This window comes from Sorex araneus, chromosome 1 (assembly GCF_027595985.1).
Source record: "Sorex araneus isolate mSorAra2 chromosome 1, mSorAra2.pri, whole genome shotgun sequence".
In the NCBI taxonomy this organism is placed as follows: domain Eukaryota; kingdom Metazoa; phylum Chordata; class Mammalia; order Eulipotyphla; family Soricidae; genus Sorex; species Sorex araneus.
In genome coordinates, this window is record NC_073302.1 from 205076989 (window position 1) to 205099960 (window position 22972).

A 22972-nucleotide genomic window follows, 5' to 3' on the forward strand; every position below is an offset into this window, starting at 1 on the left:
ACAGGCTGCCCTCTGGACCTTGCATCTGGGGGCCCCTGGTTCAGTTAAGGCGCTGAATTTCCAGTGACTTCTGTTAACTCAGATATCTCAGCCATCAGCTTCTTTTATTTCTCTTCCTTCTCTGCTACCACCTCCTCATCCACTACTCAAAACCTTCCTATTTCCTCCCGTGTGACTGAAACTAGCTGATTTTGGACACGGGTCAAAAATTGCTGTGACCCACTATATTGTGTGGCAATATAGTTCTTGAGTGTGAAAAACCTACCTCAGCCATTCTATTGTTCCGGGTGGGCTGTAAAATTGATGTATGCTATTTTTTTTTTAAAGAGTCATTTAATCTTTCCCGGTCCAATATTTTGTTACCTACAATCGCATTACTTTTCAGCTTTCAGAAATTTCCGTGAGGCTTCCACAGATACGTCCCTAGTAAAGCCGTTCCTAAGAACGGAATTGCGGTAAATAAATATCAACGTGCACGTCTGTTCCCGCCGCCGCTGCCTCCAGCCCCGCCCACACTAGTGCCTGGCCCCGCAGGGCTCCATCCATCAGCAGAGCCTGGCGGGCTCCGGGGGTCCCCGGGCTCCGCCTGGAAGCGGATTCCGCACTGCCCCCCAGGGGGCGCGCTCTTTACAGTTTCCACTGCGCCCGGCTCGCCGGCTCCCAGGCTCCATAAAAGGGGAGGAGGCGGATCGGTTTCCTGCTCCCATTGAGAAAGAAGAGGATTGGAAGGCCCGGCGTATAAAGCCGCGCCGAGAGCGTGAAACAAAGCAGTCGCCTCGGAACTGGCCTTGGAGGCGCGGCGCGGAGTCAGGCAGGAAACTTATCGGAGGGGAGGACCGAGCCTGCTCCTCCGGCTCTCCACCTCTGCGCCGCGCTTCGGGGGTTCCTACCAGCCTTGCGGATTTTTTATTTTTATATCCGCCTTTTTTTTTTTCCCAACTAGAAATAGAGAGAGACTATATATCTATACATATATATTTTTTCCTCTTAAGAGAAAATTCCTGTTCCAAGAGAAAAGAAGGCAAGATCAATGAAGGAGAGAAGAGCCAGCCAGAAATTATCCAGTAAATCTATCATGGATCCTAATCAGAACGTGAAATGCAAGATAGTAGTAGTGGGAGATAGTCAGTGTGGGAAAACCGCGCTGCTGCACGTTTTCGCCAAGGACTGCTTCCCCGAGGTGAGTGAGTAGCCGGCAGGGGCTTCCAGGAAGGGGTGGCTGGAGGGGAGGGGGAATCCCCTGCCTAGAGGTGGGCTTCCCCGTGCTTCGGCTCCTTCAGTGCTTAAGAATACATACATACATACATACATACATACATACATACATACATACATACATACATACATACATACATACTAACCCTAAACCCTATTCCCAGCTTAGACTTGCTGGGGTGTGGGGGGGGTGCAGGCTGCAGGCTTTGGAGCACCGAGGGTCTGGGACGCGCTGCACATTCTGCTTTTAGCGTGAGCTCCTGAAACTTGTTCGGACAAGTGTGCAGAACCTGGGGGACTTGGGGCGGCCCGTCTTGGAGCGCCGGGAGGACGCGGGTGGGGTCAGGAGGGGCTCCGGCGAGGGTCGCCGGGCTTATGGTGGGATCTGCCGGACACCAATTACGATTCCGTTTTTAAGTGAGCGGGGGAGGTGGATGACGGGGCGCCTTTTTTTTTTATTTAATTTTTTCTCCCCCACTTAGCTAAGCGCGTTCTATTGGTGTCGTGCGTGGTCACATAACCTCTCTGCCCTCTTTTTTCCCTTTGTCCACTTTGTGTCCAGAATTACGTACCGACGGTGTTTGAGAATTACACGGCCAGTTTTGAAATCGACACACAAAGGATAGAGTTGAGCCTCTGGGACACTTCGGGTAAGTCACCAGACCGCGTGGCCGCTCGGGCCGGGTTTCCAGCCGCCCCGGTATGGGGGTGGGGGGGAGTTGCGTGGCGGGTCTTGGGGCTCCAGGGTCTGGCGAGAGCTCTGCAGCACCCTCGATGTGAACTTTGGCTATTCTACGGGATTTCCCTCGACCCCTGCTGGGTGAAACGTTAGTCGGGGCTGGGGAGCGTGCCTAGGGTCGGCGGGGTGCGAGGGGATGCCCATGGGGCGGGGGCGGCGGGGAGAAGGCAGCTCAGTGCCCGCAGGGTGACCGACCCCAGAATTGGAACCCTCCTAGCTAAGTGGACCGGAGCGATGGGCCTGGGAACGGGCGAGGTGGCCGGGTGGTGCCCCGCGTGCCCGCGCAGAGCCACCTGGCCAGGCGGCGCGCGCCCCCGGATCTAACCTGCTGCTGGTGGCCGGGGAGGCGCGGGCGAGCGCGGCGGGGGTGGCAGGAGCAGCATCTCTCCGGAGCGACCGTGGCGTGCGGAGACCGCGCCAGCAAGCGGGCAGGGACCGTGACGCCTACAGCCAGGAATGCGCCGGCGGCGCGCGGGCGGCAGGCTCGGGGCCGCGTGATCCCCGGGGCCGCCGGGTCCCCTCTGACCCGCGGCTCCCACCCCCCACCCCCACCCTCAGCTTTCAGCGCCCCGCGTCATTCTCGCCTGACCCCGATTGCATCACCCTCGGCCGGCCCATCCGGCCGCGAGCGAGCTGCACGGTTCGCCTTTGACCCGCGCGTCCAATTGGATTATTGGCGTCGTCGTGAATTATTTCCAAGGGTCCAGGGTTCAAGGTCGGGTTATCGCCTTCCCACGCGCCCACCCACCTACCTTGCTCGGGGTGGGAGGGTGGGAGCGAGGCCCGAGCACCCAGCGGGGCGGGAACATTTCTGGAGAACTAAAGAATTGTTCCAACAGGGGAATGGGGGCCGGAAACTAGGGGCCGGGGTGGGGGTGGGTTGCGCCTCCTGGAATGCCGGGGCTGAGACCCACATAATCCTTGCTGGGAGAAGCCGGTGAAAGCGGATGATTTCCAAAACTAGTGTGCAGGCTGGAGCTATAGGACAGCTAAGGGTGCTTGCCTTGCACAGAGCCGACCCGACCCGGGTTCGATCCGCAGCATCCCGGAGGGTCCCCTGAGTCAGGGATGAATCCTGAGCGCAGAGCGAGGAGTAAACCCTCACCACCGCTGGGTGTGGCCCCCAGCAAACAAACAAAAGTGGCCTCTTCAGGAGGAGCAGCCCCCAGCAAAGCCGGGCACTTGGGCTAGGTCTGGGAGCTGCCCGACTGCATTTCCAGCGGGCCGAGCCAAATCCCGGCGAAACTGGCGCCGAGCGGCGCGCAAGTGCCAGCACGCTCTGGCTGCCAGGCGGGGAGGCCCGAGGTGGAGCTGCTCCCACCTGGGAGTGGCTTTCTTGGAGGTGCTTCGGGGCTTTTCGAGCTTCCCACAACCCAGAGCGAGAACCCCTGGAGCCCCTGGGGACCGCAGGAGATAAGAGAGCGGGAAGACGGACCAGACCTGGCAGTGTCGCCCCCCACACAAAGGCGAGCCAGAAGTCTCCCACGAGCGCCTCCAGGGGCGGCGCCTGTGCTCCGAGTGGGGGAGTGAAGGCCGCCTTGCTTCCCCTGGAAATGCTCGCCAAGAGCCAGAATCTTGCCCTTTGAACTCTAGGGATCGCTCACACTTTCCCCAGAACTACAAAGTGTTGATCGGCAGAATTCGAAGTGTTCTCTTATTTCGGTGGTTTGTACCATCAGAATTGTCCTTTCGCCCAGTCCTTAGTAAGCTCCAATTCCCACGTGTATCCTGGTATTTCTTATCCCTAGAGGATGGAATAGCTGGTGCGTCCAGTAAAAATTAGCGCCGATACCCCCCGCCCCCATCCTCCTTGAACCCTCTTTGGACCCAAGGCAGGGGAATAATTATTTCAGCGTGGATTCTGTGAATCTAATCAGTGGTAGATACAAGTTTGTGTTTAGATCTTAGCTACTAGTTACCGGGGATTTCCATGTGCAAATCCCCTACTACCCTGAGTCTCTTTCTCATCGTTTGTAAAGAGAACACCAAGCTAGGAAATGTGCAGATTTCCCCCAGCTGTACCCGGCTTGGCTTTAGAACTCCCAGACAGGCAAATTTTTTGTGTTTCCCAGGATGTTAGCTGGCCTTCGCTCTTATTGGACCTGGCATTCTGTGCTGGGGTTTTCACCACCTACAGAGCAAGGCAGGCTCTGAGCAGAGCCCGCGTTTCCTGCTGGATTTAGGGAGGAGATGGATTTGAGTCGTGGAGGAATGGGTGGGCTGGAAGGAATGCTGGGTTAATATCCCCTGTCTCAAGCTTCAAGAGTCACGGGACCACCAGCGGAGATTTTAGATTAGGCTCCCAAAGTGCTAAATTGACTTTTACTAAAAGAGGAAAAAAACACATTGTTTTTCAAAGGCTAGAAAACAAACAAAATGAGGCCAGTTTATAGTTAGAGGCAATGCTTTTCATGTGTAGAGAAACTTGACGTCAATTATTTTGAAGGATTTAATAAAAAGCAGTTTGTAGTCAGAGCACATATAGCATCATGCCTTGCACACAGTACTCACCCAGTAAAATCTGTTGAATGAACAAATGAATAATCATAGGCATAGTTTCCTAGGAGATGTGATTCAATGACATTTATTACACTGAATTACCTAAGCACTGAGAATGGCAACTTTATAAACATTATCTTTCAGCAAATTAAAGATAATAACCTGAAATGAAGTCTTCAGTGAAATAATCACTTGTATTTTTATTTAATAGAATAAAGCCTATGCATGTTTAACTAAAATATAAAGGTTTGAAAAAAAATGATTAAGAAAATGTTACACTGCGAAATTATCCAGTAATGAATTCTTAGTTCAAATTTAGGTCCTATGCAAATGGAAAAAGGAGCATAAGGAATTATTTAGAATACCATTATGTTGTTTGTGAGGTGAAATGGGAGTTAATTAAAAACAGTCACTAAGCACTGCCTACATTCTAAGAATAGACTGTTTCCACCAAAAATTATTTTTCATTCATGAATAAAGTACATCCAGCAAGAAACATTGTATCAGCAACTAGTCATTTCAAGTATCTTGAACATTTTCTTATTCCATCCCAATGTTTTATGGCAGATTTCTGGATGGGATTATTTTTTGACAAATGTTTGACATTTTCTTTGCCTGCTGAGCCATTTGTTGAGTTCAGGTTGTGAACATAATTGCATCTTGATCCATCTTCCCCAACTGCTATCAATTGAAGTCTAAAAAAGAAAATTCAGTCCAAGTCTCTAAAGTCCTAGATATCAGGTTTTTTATATCCCCTTCTAGGACCTTGTGGAAGTTGGCAATTGATATATATATAAGTGATATGAGTCATGTTTAAGATCTGCTCCGTAGGGAGGGAGAGGACATAAACTTTGACCCTTTGGATGGCATTCACATCCTGTTTAGTCTCCTCCCAGAGGGCAAAGGGTTAGATAACAATATCTGTTCTCTTCTTTGTCTTCTGTTCTTAGCTTCTACGTCTCATCCTGCTGCACTCTCACCTGTAGTCATAATAAATTACCATAGACAAAAGTTTGCCAAATTAGGTATAGGAGAAAGCGCCAAATATGAGACCTCTTTATACAAAGAATAAGAGAGGAGAATTCATTTTGCATTTTCTGAGACACAGTAGCTTACCAGATCCTCCTGTCTTCCCACTGTCACCCCCTATCTTTCTTTGTGCATATGCTGCACACAAGTTAGAAATTCAGTGTTAAGATAAGGATGCAGTGTTAATTAAAATCATACCTGGTGAGTGAAGCAGGAAGTTCTATAAAGAAAGCTCTACTCTCTTGGTTGGGCTCACAGTTGACCTAGGATGAGCCACTTTTGTCAGGGCCTTGAACTCTGATGCCCCTAGTCTCCCCCCACCCCCACCGCATTTTACCTTGTCAGCTATTCCTCTTGGCCATCCCTGCTCCAGTGTGTTTTCTGATAGGAAGCATCTCCCCCCACCTCCTCCCCATGAGCACATCAATTAAAGCAACCACAATGGCACATTGCCAGCTTATTTTCTATGACTGCATAAAGTTATTCCAGCCCTCTCCTGCACTCCACAAAGTAAATGAAGTCATTTAAATAATGTCACGTGAGTCCTCTAAAAGGAGGGTTTTTTTTAAAGGCCTTTGCACATAGAGCTATAATTTCTTATTTTTTTCCTCAGAAACATGTCCTTTTCATCGATAAGTTGAGCTTTTTTATTGCTACAGAATTGATTATAAGGGGTTGTAAATCATTCAAGGAATTTCTGCAAAACATGGGTAATGGTTTTGGTATTTTGAAGCAGTAAGTGAAGCCAGAGTAGTCAAATGTCTAGTACTTCAGAATCTGCCACATTTGCCAGACATGAAAGCAATTTGTATCATGAAGCCAAATGCCTCCTAATAATAGAAACTTAGTCATTAAGGATCACCATATCTTTTCCTAAGTGATTTGATTGCAGTGTAATTTCAGCACATGTGATTTAAGGAGGAATAATCAGTTATGCCAGCTTTTAGCCAAGGCAAGTTAATGCTCATTATATTTAAAGCATATTATTTGTTTTAAAATTCTCAATTCAGCTATGAAAATTTCCTACAATAACTATGCTCTTGCCTCATGGACTACTAACTCTCAGAAGCTGCTTTTAGGCCACGCGTACTAAAGTTAGCACTTCCTGGAATCATTTTAGCATTATTAACAGATCCTAGTATTCTTTATAGACATTTAAAGACAGAAAAGAAAAAACTTTAATTTACTCATGACTCAATTTTGAGGACAAACTTCTTTACAAATATCAGTCTTTCCTGGTTCTTTATTTGTACCTTGGGTATGATTTGAGGAATGGTCTTGGTACTGAAAACTTTACTGAAATATTTAACTCTGGGGATTTTGTGGTGGGTGGGAGGGCTTGCAGACCTGGTGCTGCTCAAATGACCTCTGGGTGCTAGCATTCCAACCCAGGCCTCCTGTATGCAAAACATTCTTTGTATTTGCTAAGCCCACTGTGCTTTCTCTTCCATGAAAATTAATACAAAATTATGCAGAAAACAGCTTCGAAAGAGATACTTTGTGTGTGTGTGATTTATTATGTAAATTAACATATCTAGGCAAGATACACCCAAAGCTAGTACCTTATAAACCAGTGAACAGTTTCAGGGTATTCTATATACACGCTCTTTGGTTTAAGAGTCTAAAGGCAAAGTTCCCTCTGGTGGCAGCAAAAGCTTCTCCTGCCTTCAGGGTGTTGCCATTCCATGTTGCTAGTTTACTTGTTTGTTGCGTTAGAGCCGGGAGACTATAGTTGAGTTCATCTGGCAGCAGATTCAGACTGTTAGGAGGTCATGGGACTAGCAGGAGCCCACTGATTTGTGACCTTATGGGAATCCCTGCTTCCCAATCTTTATCTGTAGAAACTGACACAGTTTTTAAGACTGTAACATTCCTCCTGCTGAAAAACATGTTTCTGTCTAGTTAATGATTGTGAGATAAAAGAGCTTCTGAAAATTGAAGATACCCCACCTAATCTTCTTCCTATGAGAAAAAGAAGACAAGTATTTACAAGGAAGAAGTATGGGTGTTTGCAAATACCAAGGGCAAGAAGTACAGCAAACTCAAACTCTAGGAACTTACAGGTTTGCAAACAGGTTCAACTAAGCTATTTTTTCTTAAACTTTTAAAAGGAGCAAATTAACACAAAATTATAGAGCTTTGAGTTTAGATGGAAGTTTCCAATAAGCAATACTTAAAACTCCCATGATTTATCTAGTATGCAACAATTTCCATTTGAACTATGGATTAAAAAGCAAGCAAAATAGTACTAGGGTATTAATTGCTTGGCTAAGTGTACATATGCCACTATAGATTTTTTTTTTAACATTTATTCCTGTTTAGTGCTGCCTTCCCCCCTCCCACCCAATATGATTTCTCGCTAAATGCATGTTCCATTGAGGTGAATAGACTGGCCCTTCTGTGCCACCTGAAATAACCAGATGTTCTCTCATTCACCCATTTTGAACTTTTTGTGTGTAGTTATGACACCAGGGACCAGTAGTTTATCCATTTACTTCTGGCGCCTGAACTATTCCAAGATGAATTAGTTGTGTCTCAGCCATTTTCTGATTCTTTTTAAATACTTTCTCAGTTACTAATTTTGGCGCCTTCACCCAGAGTCCCCCTTGACAAGACAGAAATTTCATTGACCTTCAACGTAAGCTGTCTAAAAAGTGTGGTCATGTGCTGTGCACATTGGTTTTGAATTATTAGTTTAGTTCCCACAGAATGGGAAAAGTGAATCCATGTGTGGACTCAATTTATTCTTTATTATTATATGAGACACAAAATCTTCAATCCATTAATGGAGGATAATGTAATTTTTAGAAAATTATACATATCAATTCATCCTATATCTCTGATGTGCAAGGTTCCATTTTAAGTTAAGTATTTTAGTCTCAGTAGGCATCTCATTAAGATGTTTAAGGCCGAAGTTCTAGTGAAAGCTCAAAATAGCTATCTTATAGCTACCTGCCTTATTTTCTGTCCCAATAGTGCATCGACATTACCCCCAGTGATTGAAAGTGTTTGTTTTATGTTTATGGCCACTCAGAAGGAAATGTGTCATATATGTCCCCCAACCCCTCTCTATTATGAAGTCTCTTGACAGCTCCTAGTCGTCTCCCCACAGAGAAGAAACAAGTGCTATCTCAGTCCTTGCAGTGTTTGTTATCTGTTTGTGGCCAGGCTTGTGGTTCTGACTACTTGGAAAAGGAGTTTAACAGTCTTGCATTGAGCCAGGCACAAAAGATCTGCCCTAACTTGATTCACATTCTTGAGACTGTTACTAATTTGAAACTTTCACTGAATTGTGATGGGGCAGGAAATGGAATCTTGTAACAATCAGGCAGATCCCACAGTTGCCATGGTAGCTGCTCTTAGGTAGAGATCTTTTCTTCTTGGTCACTAAAAGCATCAAATGTTACCATCTTTTCTCTGCCAAACAATATGAATTATTTGTGATTTTATTATACTTGGTACGATTTCTTTGGAAGGGGTAAAGGAAGATTTTTCTCCTTAAGTGTCAAGTAAAAGAACTATTATGAAATACTCAGCTAGAAGAGGTTTCAGTTCTCAAGTGCCTCTAAAAAGTCTCATCTAAAATCTCATTGAACTGATTTTGCAAAGTTCTATAAAGGCTCCCTTTTGGGCATGAATCTTCTTACATATACATTTAATTATGTGCATATATGGTATGCTTTATCTTTTGAAGGGATGACTTAACCAGGCAGGTATGTAGCTGCAGAATTAGTTTCTGGGTGAGGCGCTTTATGGCTATTCTTAGACTGGAAATATTGCTCTCATCCAGAATTAACGATCTTGAAGATACCAATGATGTGAAGTTTCAGGAAGCCTCTTAGAACTTTCCTGGTGTTTGCCAAACTTCAGGAACACACAGAATCCCAAATGTGCAGTTTCAACCCTAGGAAAGCACTTTAACTGGTTTGCAGGGAAGGGAGTGGCATTTTGCATATGTGATATAGTTGTTTATAATGTGGAGTTGCTACGTTTTACCTTTGATGGTCTGTGAATTATTAGAGCTCGCCTTGGAATGGGGTTGAATGCTTAGCATCACACATGGTGTAAAGGAAATGCTGCCTCCGACCTTCCCATATGCAGGAGGCCTGTTCTCGGTGGAAAGGAAGATTTACAGATGTCTAGCAAAGCGCTCTAGCCAAACTAACCCAATTCAGCATGAGTCTGTTCTTGGGACTGGGTTGCATATAACACATGTATCAACCACGTGTCACGGTAAAGGTTTCGGCTTTCCTACCTAATGAAGTAGCCTTAGCTCTTTCTTGTGTTGGACTCTAGCCTGGGAGGGCCTGACTTGCACCTTGAACCAAACCTGTGGGAGTTCCTTTATGTGCCACTTGGCTTGACCAGGGCATCTTGCAGACTGTTCTGGAGGGACCTGAGGAGGAGGGACAGGTATTGTCTTTGTTTCCTGGGCTCCTTTGGGCTTTTTTCTTTTGTGTTGCTTCTGCCTCCCTGATGGCTTCTCACTTTGCCAGGGATTCCTGGAATTCCTCTCTCTCTCTCTCTTTTTTTTTTTTTTACTCTGGCTCCGGAGTTTCCCCAGCAGGCCCCATGCGTACACCAGACCTTTCCAGCTTGGCTGTGCTTTGTCTCTGTGTGGCAGCTTGGGCTGTATAAGGAAGAATTTAAAATGTGTAAACTGAGTCAACACTAGCAAGTTACTAAGATTTTTTTTTCTTTTCCCGAAGGTCCTATTAACTCGTGAATTGTTTGATTTTCTTTTTTTCAGTAAAACACTTCTTATGATTTTTTTAACCATTATAAAGAAGTCAGTCGATTTTCCCATGAGGAAAAGAGTTTATCCCAAAAGATAATGAATAAATGGCCTTTGTCATTTTTAATGACGTATTACTCTTTTAGTTAGTGGTTAACCAAATTAGGCTTATAGCTAATAAATGTGGCAATGAGTTTTATTACTACCTTTGGATACTCTTGCTGATTTGAAAGCACTGTTATTTAGTAAAAGTAATAGGATAGGATCAAAGGATCATTGCTAATTAGATCTTGTTTAATCTTTTAAAAATTACTTCTACCTCAACAGGCATGGTTTATTTCTCACAAACCTTTACATATGCAGCTACTTTCATTTGAGACTTTAAGCCAAATTAAAGTAAGAGCAGAAACAAATCTTCATACAAATTTGACTGTGGTCATGAAAGCATGTCACTGTCTACTTTATTGCCTTCTTAGGTGTACCCACCAAGTCCAGAGGTGTTTCTTTGGTTTTCAGGAAACACAACATCTTCTGCTGAGTCAGATGCTTGAAGAGAAAACCAAAGAGATATTCTACTTTGCCGTCAGAATGTGTGGAGGACACACAGGGACAGAGAAGTATTTCTTTGCAGCCCTAAAATGAACCAAGCACTGAAAATACTCTCAAGGTTTTCCTAATAGTTCCTATTTAACCACACTGTTTTAGTCCCTTTGCAATTCTCCAATGGTGATTCCTGTATTTTGTATCTGGAAAGCTCTTCTCTATTATCTGGCACTCTTCTCAGATTCAGGATTAGCAGTAAGTAGTATATTCATCTAGTCTAAAGTCATGTTCTAAGGCAATAAGGCACCTGGATATGCCTGTCCTTTCAAAGTCACGTCTCTTTGGGAGTACAAAGGGTGTACAGTGAAGAGTTGTCTTTCCTAAAGCGAGATTGCGCTGAAGCCCCAGTTGGTTTCTGACTGTCCCCGTGGTTAACTAGCTGGCTTTATGAATATGGTGTCAGCTTTGAAAAACCGAGGAAACCCTGTAGTGTTTGGATTTTCATTTTATTATCTTTCAATTTCCTGACTCCATGTTGACAAAGAGATTCCCTAATGTTTACAAGCAGAAGCTGAGTCAAAGTTAGATTTTGCCCACACACACAAGAAATGGAGAGATTACAGTTGAGAAACTGGTATTCCCAGAATGAAAATATGATGGAAATAACAGTAGAACATGGCCATTTATTTCAGATGCCTCAACAAATGGTTTAATCAACAAGTTATTCTGTGATTCTCTAAACCTCCGATTTCCTTGAGTGACTGTCATCTTGTTGCTCCTCAATTTGCTTGAGTGGGCACCAGTAATGTCTCCATTGTGAGACTTGTTGTTACTGTCTTTGGCATATTGAATAGCCATTTGGAATTTGCCAGGCTCTGCCATGCAGGCGGGATACTCTCGGTAGCTTGCTGGGCTCTCCAAGAAGGATGGAGGAATCAGACCCGGGTCGGGTTGGGAAACCTCAGATTTCCTTAAGTGACTAAAGGGCAATAATCATTGCTTGTCATCTTTCAGAAACAACCCTGTCTTGTGTGCCTTAATGGTTCAAATCTACGCTTAAAGACACTTAAACTCTTGGAAAACACTTTCCCATTGTCTGTCTTAGCTGCATCAGGCAGGTCCTGATTCCAGATACAGGCGAGGAGTTACAGTAACTCCTGAGAAGTGCTGGCTTCCCATGGACTGCGCCTACTCACCTTTCTTCCTGATTCCTAGAACATTCCTTTCTTGCTTGCTTGGCACACAGTTGGTTTGAAGTTCATTCTCCATCAGTAAGGCTGCTAGTGAAAGGCCACCGTTGGTTTGAAGTTCACTCTCCATCAGTTGGTTTGAAGTTCACTCTCCATTAGTAAGGCTGCTAGTGAAAGGCCGCCATATCACAAAGGCAGCTCAAGAAATGCTCCAAAGAGAATGTTAGGGGTGTGGGAACTATTGTGATTAGAGGGTCCTACACTATAAGTGTCAGTAACCTCTGAATCTCAGAAACAGCCACGTGGAAACTTTATTTTAATGAAACTGTAAAATATATTTAAAGTTCCTTTAGTTTTAGTTTTCCTCTCCTCCTCTCTTGGAAGGTTTTTTTTTTTTTTTTTGGCTTTTTGGGTCACACCTGGCGATGCACTGGGGTTACTCCTGGCTCATGTACTCAGGAATTACTACTGGCAGTGCTCGAGGGACCATATGGGATGCTGGGAATCGAACCCAGTTTGGCCGTGTGCACGTCAGACACCCTCCCCACTGTGCTATAGATCTAGCCCCAAGGTTTTGTTTCTTTGAGATAAAATAAATTATGTTTTTATGCTAGAAGAGGAAAGTAATGTCAAAATGCAGTTGTTTCAAAAAACTTTTGATGGCTCTCATTTTCTTTCTCTGCTTGGAGGACATGTCATGTCCATGAAAATAATGTAGCATTGGCAAAGTAAATTTGATTATATAGTAACTTTGTAGAATAATTGCCCATTGTTGAAACTCTTCAAGGGGTAGGAGAAATCTAAATTATTGGAGAGTTCTGTCATTAAATTAAATGACAGAAATTAGGTAAGAAAGAAAACTAACGTGATCCGCTATGACATTTATTAGTCTACATGCAGTTTAGAGTAAGTTTAAGTAAACAAGTCCAAAAGGTCAATTGTTTGTCCAAACTCGTAACTTTCAGGCTACTGCTAATGGGGTTTACTGTGATTTTCTTTATCAGCCAACACAACCCTTTTCCTGCTCAGCCCTCCTACTGTCAGAATGAACTTGAGTTCTGATCTCTCATTAGAGTGCTCGCTACACTCAACTTTTAATCACAGTCATGCTACCACATCCATAGTTACTACTTATTGGCCCCTAAGTAGTAACTGTTCTAGATAGTGCCTGGGATAATTTCATTCCAGAGAGATGCTATTGTTAGCTTCATTTTATGAATGAAGAAGCAGCGGTAGCAGAGCCCAGAAGCTCTCTTCACTCCTACCTTGGTTGTGGAGGTGAATTTGCACTACAATGCAGAGGACTCCAGAAACTTGCCCATTTCATCCAGGCGCCTTTATGGTCTACTTTGGAGCTGTGCCAGTTTTGATTGAGGGTCCTGGCTTTTCCCCTTGAATTCAGGTCAACCAAAATGATGCTTCATTTGTCTTCTGATGGAAGGGAATAGATGATGACTTGGCTTTTGTTTGCATGCTTTTCCATGAGTTAGGGGTTATGGGTCTAAAACATGACATTCAAAAGTTTTAACTCTAAGGGACAGTCAGTGCATGACCAATGGGATTTTCAGGTGGAAACTTATATCTCTTTGTTTCTTCCCAGGTTCCCCCTACTATGACAACGTCCGGCCCCTCTCTTACCCAGATTCAGATGCTGTGCTGATTTGCTTTGACATCAGCAGACCAGAGACTCTGGACAGTGTCCTTAAAAAGGTAAATGCTGGGAGTCATAACATGGTTTAGTACTGGTTAACACATTGGATGTGGAAAGCTCAGTCACTCCAGTGAACACTCTGCTATACATTTTTTACAATGAATCACTGAAAAGAAGATGCTCACACATAAAAGGTTTTCCACACACAGGTGTCACACTTTTGAGATCATTCTGCTTCAAAGAATTCTATTTCATGAAGCTATAACACAAAATAATCTTTTCTGTACCTCCATGTTTGACTTCTTAGGGTGGTAATGAGGCAACTAAAAAAACTGTGTGATTTTGGCCTGGAGAGGTAGGACAGTGGGTAAGGTTCTTGCACTGCACGGAGCCAGGCCAGGTGTAGTACCCTGCATCCCATAGGGTCCTCTGAGCATCTCCAGGAGTCATTTCTGAGCTTAAAGCCAGAAATAAGTGCTGAGGATTGTTGTCTGTGGCCCAAAAATCCAGCCAAAGAATTTAAAAATGTGTCTTCTTTCCTTTTTTCCTTCATTTGCCTTATTAATCATGTTTTAGTTTCAATATGATATTAAAATGAATGAATTAATGGCTGTTTATTAGGAAATGAGAGGGTGAAGGATATGTTTTCATCTATCAAAAAAGATAAATTCTGATCAAGTAAATGTCAGACACTTAAGTTGGAGGGAAAGGGCAGGAGATTCTGTATGTGAAGGGCCCTAAGGAAGCTCAGGATGACAGTCACTGGTTAGGAGATGGGAATCCCATGAAGACTGACTGGGTTACAGGTGGGCAGGAAGCCAGAGGGAGAGAAGAGTATTTCTCAACTCCAATAGGTGTTACTCCATCCTGGCCTGAGTCCTAAGAAGATGACAGAATCAGGCCCTTCTGTAGAGTACTCTCTCTTTTCCACTCTTTGGCTTTAGGCAGAGAATAGGATAAAGAGTAAAACGGTGTCTGTCTTTTGTCTTTTCCTTTATTCACACTCTCCTATAGTTGATTTCTGATTACTTAGTTGTTGATTGCTTAGTGTATGTGATTGCTTCTTATGTGTCCTCGTGAAATTTTGATGTGAAGGTAGATCATCCCCTGTCTATTGACACAGCATGGCCAAAACATCTAATTCAGCAAACTACAAACTCCTTAAAAGATCAAAGGCAGTTTTTAACCACTTTCTGTTTTGAGTAATGTGTCTCTGACACAAGTAAGGTTTGCAAGTGTTTGTCAGTCTCAGGCAGGAATATACCTTTTCTGTCTTCAGTGGTTGTAAACAATTGCCAGACATGCACAGGGAGGCTAAAGTCATTACACAGCTGAAGAACGACATAACAGCATGTCTAGTGCTTGTCGGGAGATAAGAGAGATTGCTTATTTACTGGAGGTTTTTTACTTGATACACTACTGGGTTATACATAATTTATGGCAAAAACCCTTGCTCCTGATTTATTTTGCTTTTGTCTTCAAAGACCAAATGAACGGTGACTTGAGTCTTAGAGATATTAATGAGTGTGTTTTATATTCGTGTGAGGTTTAAGGCTCCTGATAACCCCTGCTATGGTTCCTCATGATTAATTGAATCTTTTAAATCCTTGAATGTCAAAGAGATTGGAGTGACTTAAAGCATAGAAGATCTTATTCTTTTTTTTAGTTCTGCATTCAGTTCTTACCTAGTACATGGGTAATGCCTCTGAAAAAGGGAGGGGAGAAGGAATGAATAGAGGCACAGTTTTATAAATTCGCTAATTATGGAACATGTATTATACTCTTCATTCCACTGGTGAACTGTGGAGTACTTGTGATTGCCAAAATGCACTGTAGAGTTTGGAGACTTCTCCAGCAATATTTTAATTATTCCTGTAAGGTGTCCCTCTTATCTAGTGTTTTGTCTACGACTTTATCACCCCCAGTCTTCTGTGAATTTCTTTCTGGAAGTAATGTTTAAATCATCTTTGAAACCACCATCACCCTTACTAGAGCCCTTAATACATTTGTGAATGTGGGTGGGGAGAGTTGAAGTCACTCCTGCTTCAGCTCCTAGGATTTCCCTTCCTGAGAGCCATAGTTCTCCTTTGGAAACTCAAAATAGCCAACTCCCATCTTGATTATCTCAAGCTCGAAGAATTAAAGCCATAAACAGGCACACATTTGCTCTTGAAGAAGACACTTTCCCTGCTGGACATTTCTGGAGACTCAAGTCATTCTTAGGTCACAAAACAACCAGCCAAAGCAAATTAAACGGAAATATCTAACAACTTCTGTAACTTAATGCTAATCCAGGGAACATTAGAGCCACACTTCTAAGTGTGTTCCTAATAGTCCAAGAGATGGACTATCTGCTGATGCCACAATTGGTGCTAATTTAGCTGATTTGGCCATTTGAATAGAAGCGTGAATAGACCTTCTGTTTCTTAGCTCTTTCTGCAGTTCCTGGAATTTCTGTTGCTGTTGCATGTTTGTGCTGTCTTGGCTCTGCCTTGTTCCCAGCTTTCCCTGCTGGGAAGAACCGAATTAACATACCCAAGGATGTAGTCACTCAGCAGCCTATGTAATTATTCTTAAGGCGCTTTTATCTTTTAGAGATAACCCAGTAATTAAGAAATTGTTGACAACACTCAACAAGTCTCTTGCACTGGGGACAGATACATGAGTCATAGAGAGGGAAAATACTTAATAATATACGTAAGTGTTCCCTAATGGAACTTCTTTAAAAAGTAGTAAAACTTAATATCTACTTTGAAGATAAATGTCACTTTGCTTCTTCAACTGAAGTGACATGTTTTTAGTGTCCATTTGAATTCCATTTCCTTCCAGCATCTGTCAGTGGATAAGTTGTTCTCCATTACATGGATGATGTTTTGTTCAGTTCTGTCAGTGGAATTGTTTTCCATTACATGAGTGGTGTCTTACTTGTTTGTTTTTACCTTTTACTTCCTGCAGTGGAAAGGTGAGATCCAGGAGTTTTGTCCCAATACCAAAATGCTTTTGGTTGGCTGCAAATCTGATCTCCGGACAGATGTTAGTACATTGGTGGAACTCTCAAATCATCGACAGACACCAGTGTCATATGACCAGGTATGTATGTTATCAATGTACATATGTTCAATGCACACATGTTCAAAATGTTGATTTTTTTTAGTGTCGTATGGCCAGGTATATATATTATCGATGTACCTATGTTCGGTGTTCGTATGTACAATGTACACATGTTCAAATGTAGATTTCTTTTTTTTTTTTTTTTTGCTTTTTGGGTCACACCCGGCAATGCACGGGGGTCATTCCTGGTTCATGCACTCAGGAATTACCCCTGGCGGTGCTCAGGGGACCATATGGGATGCTGGGATTCGAACCCGAGTTGGCCGCGTGCAAGGCAAACAAACGCCCTACCCGCTGTGCTATCGCTCCAGCCTCTAGATTTCTTTTTTTTTTTTACAGAAACAGGGTCTCTTTATAAATAGAATAAGTAGCCTCTTGTATGCAAAGAGTCACCCACTGTTCTACTCCACTTACAACTGCCTCAATTTAGATGCAGGATCACAAGCACAGTGTATCCAGATTGTGACCATCTGGATTTAAGTGCCTGGGATTTGGGTGTGCAAAGGGAGGCAAAGTAGGGTAGTGCCTTCTCAGGGAGCACCCTGTGAGCCTCTTCACAGCCACCCAGAGCTCCAACTAATGTTAAGACCGCAAAGAGAGGGCCAGATTAGTACAGGGAGGTACTTGTCTTGCACACAGCCCTTCTGGGTTCCATCCCCAGCACTGCATATGGTACCTGGAGCACCACCAGGAGTGGTCCCTGAACACAGAACAGGAATTGAACAAGCCCTTGAACATTGTAGATGTGACTGAAATGCTGCAAAGCTCCCGCCCACCCCCCAAAAGAAAGAACTAATGAGTACCAAAATGATGCAAGGTTTGACTGAAATCCTCATGTTAGTGCAAAGCCCTACCAGAAAGGTTTAAAACGTTATTTTTAACATCTTACTCTGCATCTGTATATGTGCAGGCATCAGTAAGACAAGTTTGACAACAAATTTTAGAGTAATCACATGATATTTGCTTTTTCTCAGCCATGTGAAAAGGTGGTATCTCTGCAACACCCACTGGATGTAGTTGTACAGATTTAAGAGAGATAGTGCTCAAAATTAGTAACACTTTAATATTCTCTAAGAGAGTTAATCTAATCTTGTACTCAGCAGCACAGTAAAATTCTGAAACACATTATTACCAGCAAAGTAAGATCGACTCCTTAACAGCACCTTTTCGACTTTTTTTCTGCTGGCATTTTCCCCAACTGTTGAGAACGGAGGAAGAATAAGTTTCAGAAGTCCATTCTCTTAAAAAGCTGTGACCAGATTCTGAAGAATGTTAACAATAAAATAATTAAAATTGTACTTTGTGCATAGCATCTTAAATACTGTTTTTCATATTTATCTTAAGTTTCTAATTCCTAAATTAAAAAATGCTAATAATTTAAACCAGTTGTTTTGATACACATACGCTTGTGATCGTGTACTTTGGTTATTTGGTCCACATTTAGAAAGTTTTTTTTTTTCTGTTTTTGTTTGCTTGTTTTTGGTTGGTTTGGGGGCCATACCAGCAATGCTCAGGACATACTCCTGACTCTACTCTCGGGAATTACTCCTGACAGGGGCTCAGGGCACCATACATGGTGCCCAGGATTGAACCTGGGTTGGCTGTGTGCAAGGCAAGCACCCTACCTGCTGTACCTCAGGCCCAGGAAGTATTGTGTGTTTTCTAATTGCACAGATGTTATAGCAGTATCTGCTCATCCTCCAATTATTTTGACCCCAGGGCATAATAGCATACCTCTTCAAATCTTCAAATTGATTTCAAACTTCTTGCCTCAAAATCTATTCAGTAGATTTTGTGTAATCTATTGACTAGTCCTGAGCACCATTAACATTCTATAAAAGAAACTGAATTCTCTGTGATGTGCAATAGGTTTTAAGAGCGAAATTACCCTGACTAGGCCATGAAGAAAATGCATGTACATCCATGATTTTCAGCTTTCTTCCAATAGTTATATTCTCTGGGTAATTCCATCCTTTGGTGTGACCTGAAAGATCTAAGTATCTAATTACTTTTGGTTACAGTTGGTAGTGAAGATGAATCAACTTCTAGACCAGGGAACCCTTTTTCTACCAAGGGTCATTTGGATATTTGGAACATTATTTGTGGGCCATATAAGACAGGATGATAGGCCAGGAGTAGCCAACAAGAAACATACTCATATGTCCTGTTATGGGCCAGAGCCTGCTCAGAGCCCACAGGTTTCTTCCTCTGCTCTTTTGAATCACCCCATTCTGTTTAATGATCAGAGCCCTCAATTATCCATAACCCAATAACTTTAGATCAGCTTTCAGCACTTCTGAGAAGTCTGAATACAGTGAGTGATTAGAGTTGGACACATTAGGACTTACTGAGTTTTGACTACAGGTATTTATAAACTAAGAAATAAGGCAGTTTCATTGAGGATTTTATACAGCAACACTTGGAAAATTCAGTGAACTCCTTGGAAACATCTTAAAGTGATGATTATTTTGTGGAATGACAGAATACTTTCTAACTTCCCCTCCCACTTAATTAATTGCTGATTGCAATCCCTTTTTTTTTGCTTCTCAGGGAGCAAACATGGCCAAACAGATTGGTGCAGCTACTTATATTGAATGCTCAGCTTTACAGTCAGAAAACAGCGTCAGAGACATTTTTCATGTTGCCACCTTGGCATGTGTAAACAAGACAAATAAAAACGTTAAGCGGAACAAATCACAGAGGGCCACAAAGCGGATTTCACACATGCCCAGCAGACCAGAACTCTCCGCAGTTGCCACGGACTTACGAAAGGACAAAGCGAAGAGCTGCACTGTGATGTGAATTTCCCATAATCTTTAACGAGGACAAGGAAATCTAGTGGACAGAGAGAAAAAAAAAAAGATGACGTCTAAGTGAAGTACGCAGCCAAAATAGCGTATTCTGGAAGCTTCAGAGGTGTCCGAAAGGATGCTCGTTGTTTTGAAATCCTGTCCTTAGGTTCGGCACGTAGAACATGTGGTGAGAAGTGAATATATTGAAGAGTTTTGCAATGTGACTTGAAAAATATGCCAAAAAGAGAGAGAGAGAGATTCAAATGGGCTGAAGAGAGATGAGGAGAAATGCAAGTACTCCCAGGAAGAACGATCACGCTCTGAATGGTGCTTGCGTTTTTGTTTTTGTTCCGATCTATCCTGGATCTCTACTTTGATTTAATTTTAAATGTTTTAATCTCCTTTAGAAAAAAAGTATATATAATATACCGTCCTCATTGGGGAACTGGCACTGTGACCTTAGCGTTTAGTTTTCTAGAGGATGTGATCTAATTTCTTCCTAGCTCATCATTAAAATGGAAATTGTATCAGGACCCATGGGATACCCAGAGGAAAAGTTTGTGAGGCTTTGAATTCTTGCCCTCCTGAAGATAGCTGAGTGAGATGGTTTGAAAGAAAGGCTTTCGCAGACTTGTAAGATATACAGACCAGCACTACAAACATTGAATAGATCAAATAGAAGTGTCAAGTTTTATTCAGTCTGATGATTCTGTTCATCATTGTGATTGTCATTAAGAAGTGGTAAATTGCTCAATGTAATATTTTTGTGCGCTGTTTAGAAAAGAGGGTGTGTGGTTTTTTGGCCATCGTTGATGAAAATGCAGTCAAATAAAAGGTGTCTTGGTTTGACGTCATAGAATGATACAAGGGAAAAAAATAATGTAGGTACTATTTTCACCAGAAGAGATACTGAATGAAGGAATAGTAGCAGAAAGCACAGTTTGTGAGTAAAGCTGTCTGGGATTAAGTTCCCAGAAGTGCAAAGCAAAAGGTTTATTATTGGTCTTGAAGCCCTGAAGTTGGCAGCATCTCATGATCTGTTAGTTTATTTCACTTTCTTTAAAGGAGAAGGACCCTCTTACCCAAACTTTTAGGGAATCCTTTTAAGGAAAATTAGGGAATGTCAGTCCTGACAATGTACTAGGATGTTTCTAGAGAATGGATGCTGAACCTCACTTAACCAGATCCAGCCAAGGCCTGTGTTCAATACTTGATCACTGTTGATACATAAAATAATCAGCATTTAAAATAGTTTACAGATATTTTTTGACCAGTTCATTATAGTGCTTCTTTCAGAGGAGAAACCAGATCCGACCGTTATTGTTGGCGCTTGTTGAAAACGAGCTTTCTTTCCAATGATAAAGCTTCATTTTTGAAGTGTTGAAGCTGTGCTCCCATTAAATTGTGGCAGGAGAGGAGATTAACATAATTATAACACTCAGTTCTGTGTCTTACAAGCACTTTGTTTTGTCTCTGCAAGAAAATATCATTCCAGTCATTTCCCACGAAATACAGATGTTCTACCAACATAATATGCTTTGATTGATGCAGCATTATGCTTTGGGCAGTATTACAAAATAGCTGGCAAGTGCTTTCTGTATTTAAATATTGTAAAAAGAAAATAAGTTATAACTGTTATAAAGCAGAACTTTTGTTGCATTTTTTTAAATGTTGAAGTCACTTTGTATGTTTGTTTGGTCAATGTTTCTGCAGTATTTATTAAAACATACTTTTTTTTCCCTTCGAATAAAAATGTAACCATGTCTTTGTTTAAATGTAATCTGTCTTTTATTATCTGCTTCCTAATACAGTTTAGTTTTGATCTTGAATAGAGATGATTACAGAACCTGTCCTAACATTTCCTGAACTAATAATTTAGGGTTCTTTCTGGCAATAATAGCAATATTTCTTGGCAATATTAATAAGAAAAGTTTTTAAAGAAATATAAACTTTTTTGAGATTTTTATGATGATTTAAAAATCTCAGGAATAAAAATGAGCATCACTGTCATCCCATTGCTCATCGATTTGCTTAAGTGGACACTAGTAACGTCTCCATCTTGAGACTTCTTGTTACTGTTTTTGGCATAGCAAATACGCCACAAGTAGCTTGCCAGGCTCTGCGTGTGGGCAAGATACTCTCGGTAGCTTGCCAGGCTCTCCAAAAGGGGTGGAGGAATCAAACCCGGGTCTGCTGCATGCAAGGCAAATGCCCTACCACATACAAGGCAATGCCCTACCGTTGTGCTATCGCTCCAGCCCAGAAATGAGCATACATAGACTAAAAGATTAAGCTCTGAACACCTCCAGGTGTGGGACCAAGACCAAAAATATACAAAAAATAAGGCACATAATGAAGACATGGGGATCTATGAACTCTTCTTCATGGTGGTACAGTATGATCCTGTCTCTGAACACAGGTTTAATTCTGATGTGAACTTATTTTGCTTGTCAGCCTCTGGGGCTCCAAGTCTCGGTCTCTGGCCGACCAGCCACCCTGTATTCATATTCTTGGTCACAGAAGCCAATTGGGCAAATGACCCAGGGCATAACTGTTGTAATAATTAAAGAAAACGGGGGAAGAAGGGAAAATGAAAATGTCTTTGTTTATGGTAGCAGCATCTCTGAACAATACAGAACTACACAAGAGATGCTTCCCAGTGACCTGAGAGATGCAAGCAAGCAAGTAATAGAACCAGGAGATTCCTGGTCCCAATAAACCCAGTTTTGGTCTCACCCTTTAGCAAAAGAAGTTTCATATAAATATCCAAAGATATCCATGTAGGATTTTAAGATTCAACTATTCTTTCTATATAGTTAAGTCACTTCATATAAAAACCATGAGTGTACGTGTTTGTGTGTGTGTGAGTGTGTATGTTAATAACATTAGAAATCTCTGATATATAGTTGTTTAACAGTCTTCAGAAAGAAACCAGAGGATCTAGCATGAGTGAACAGAGTGCTGACTGTATGGGATAGCTTTATGAAAAACAGTGGACACACAGAGAATCACCAAAAATGTGTGTATCTCATACCTGTCAGCAAGTAGTGAAAGAAATAAAAGCACTTTCCTAATCTTTGGTGTTGAGTAATTTCTAATTACAACATCTAAGTCAAACGTATAAAAAACTCATTTCTCAATGATAATTGGCAAGGCAAAAAAGAAACCAACCGCTGAGGTTCTGCTGACCTTGGCAGTGTTCAGTAGGTTGTGCAGTGATGCTTCTCTCTGGTGAATTGTTCTTTCTAGCAGTTTTAATTTGTTAAACTAGGAAGGAAAAAAAGGATAGTCTTAAACCCTGGGCCTGTGTTCATCCCTTTCCTCCTCTGACTTTTTGCTTTAGAAAACATTTATTCTAAGCATTCTGTGAACTTCCTTCATTGATTCATCATCATGATGAATGCTTCTTCAAATACTAAGTGGTGATTTTCAAACTCTTGAGTAAAACTTTAATTCGGTCTCTTCTAT

At 42.4% G+C, this 22972-nt stretch overlaps 1 protein-coding gene across 1 annotated transcript; it reads left to right on the top strand.

The window, feature by feature from the left end:
• The first annotated feature begins 767 nt into the window (after nucleotides 1-767).
• On the top strand, nucleotides 768-22579 carry RND3 (Rho family GTPase 3). The gene is made up of 5 exons (XM_055135144.1): nucleotides 768-1180; nucleotides 1778-1865; nucleotides 13551-13660; nucleotides 16557-16691; nucleotides 19263-22579. The coding sequence occupies exons 1-5, from the start codon at nucleotides 1031-1033 to the stop codon at nucleotides 19512-19514; spliced, it is 735 nt and encodes a 244-aa protein (XP_054991119.1). The 5' UTR covers nucleotides 768-1030; the 3' UTR covers nucleotides 19515-22579.
• Nucleotides 22580-22972: the final 393 nt, after the last annotated feature.

Bases quoted from the DNA above. Each gene is read 5' to 3' on its own strand.
- RND3 (XM_055135144.1), top strand. From the start codon at position 1,031: ATGAAGGAGAGAAGAGCCAGCCAGAAATTATCCAGTAAATCTATCATG. The intron at 1,181-1,777 runs GTGAGTGAGTAG...CTTTGTGTCCAG, and splicing joins CCAAGGACTGCTTCCCCGAG to AATTACGTACCGACGGTGTT. The intron at 13,661-16,556 runs GTAAATGCTGGG...TACTTCCTGCAG, and splicing joins TGGACAGTGTCCTTAAAAAG to TGGAAAGGTGAGATCCAGGA.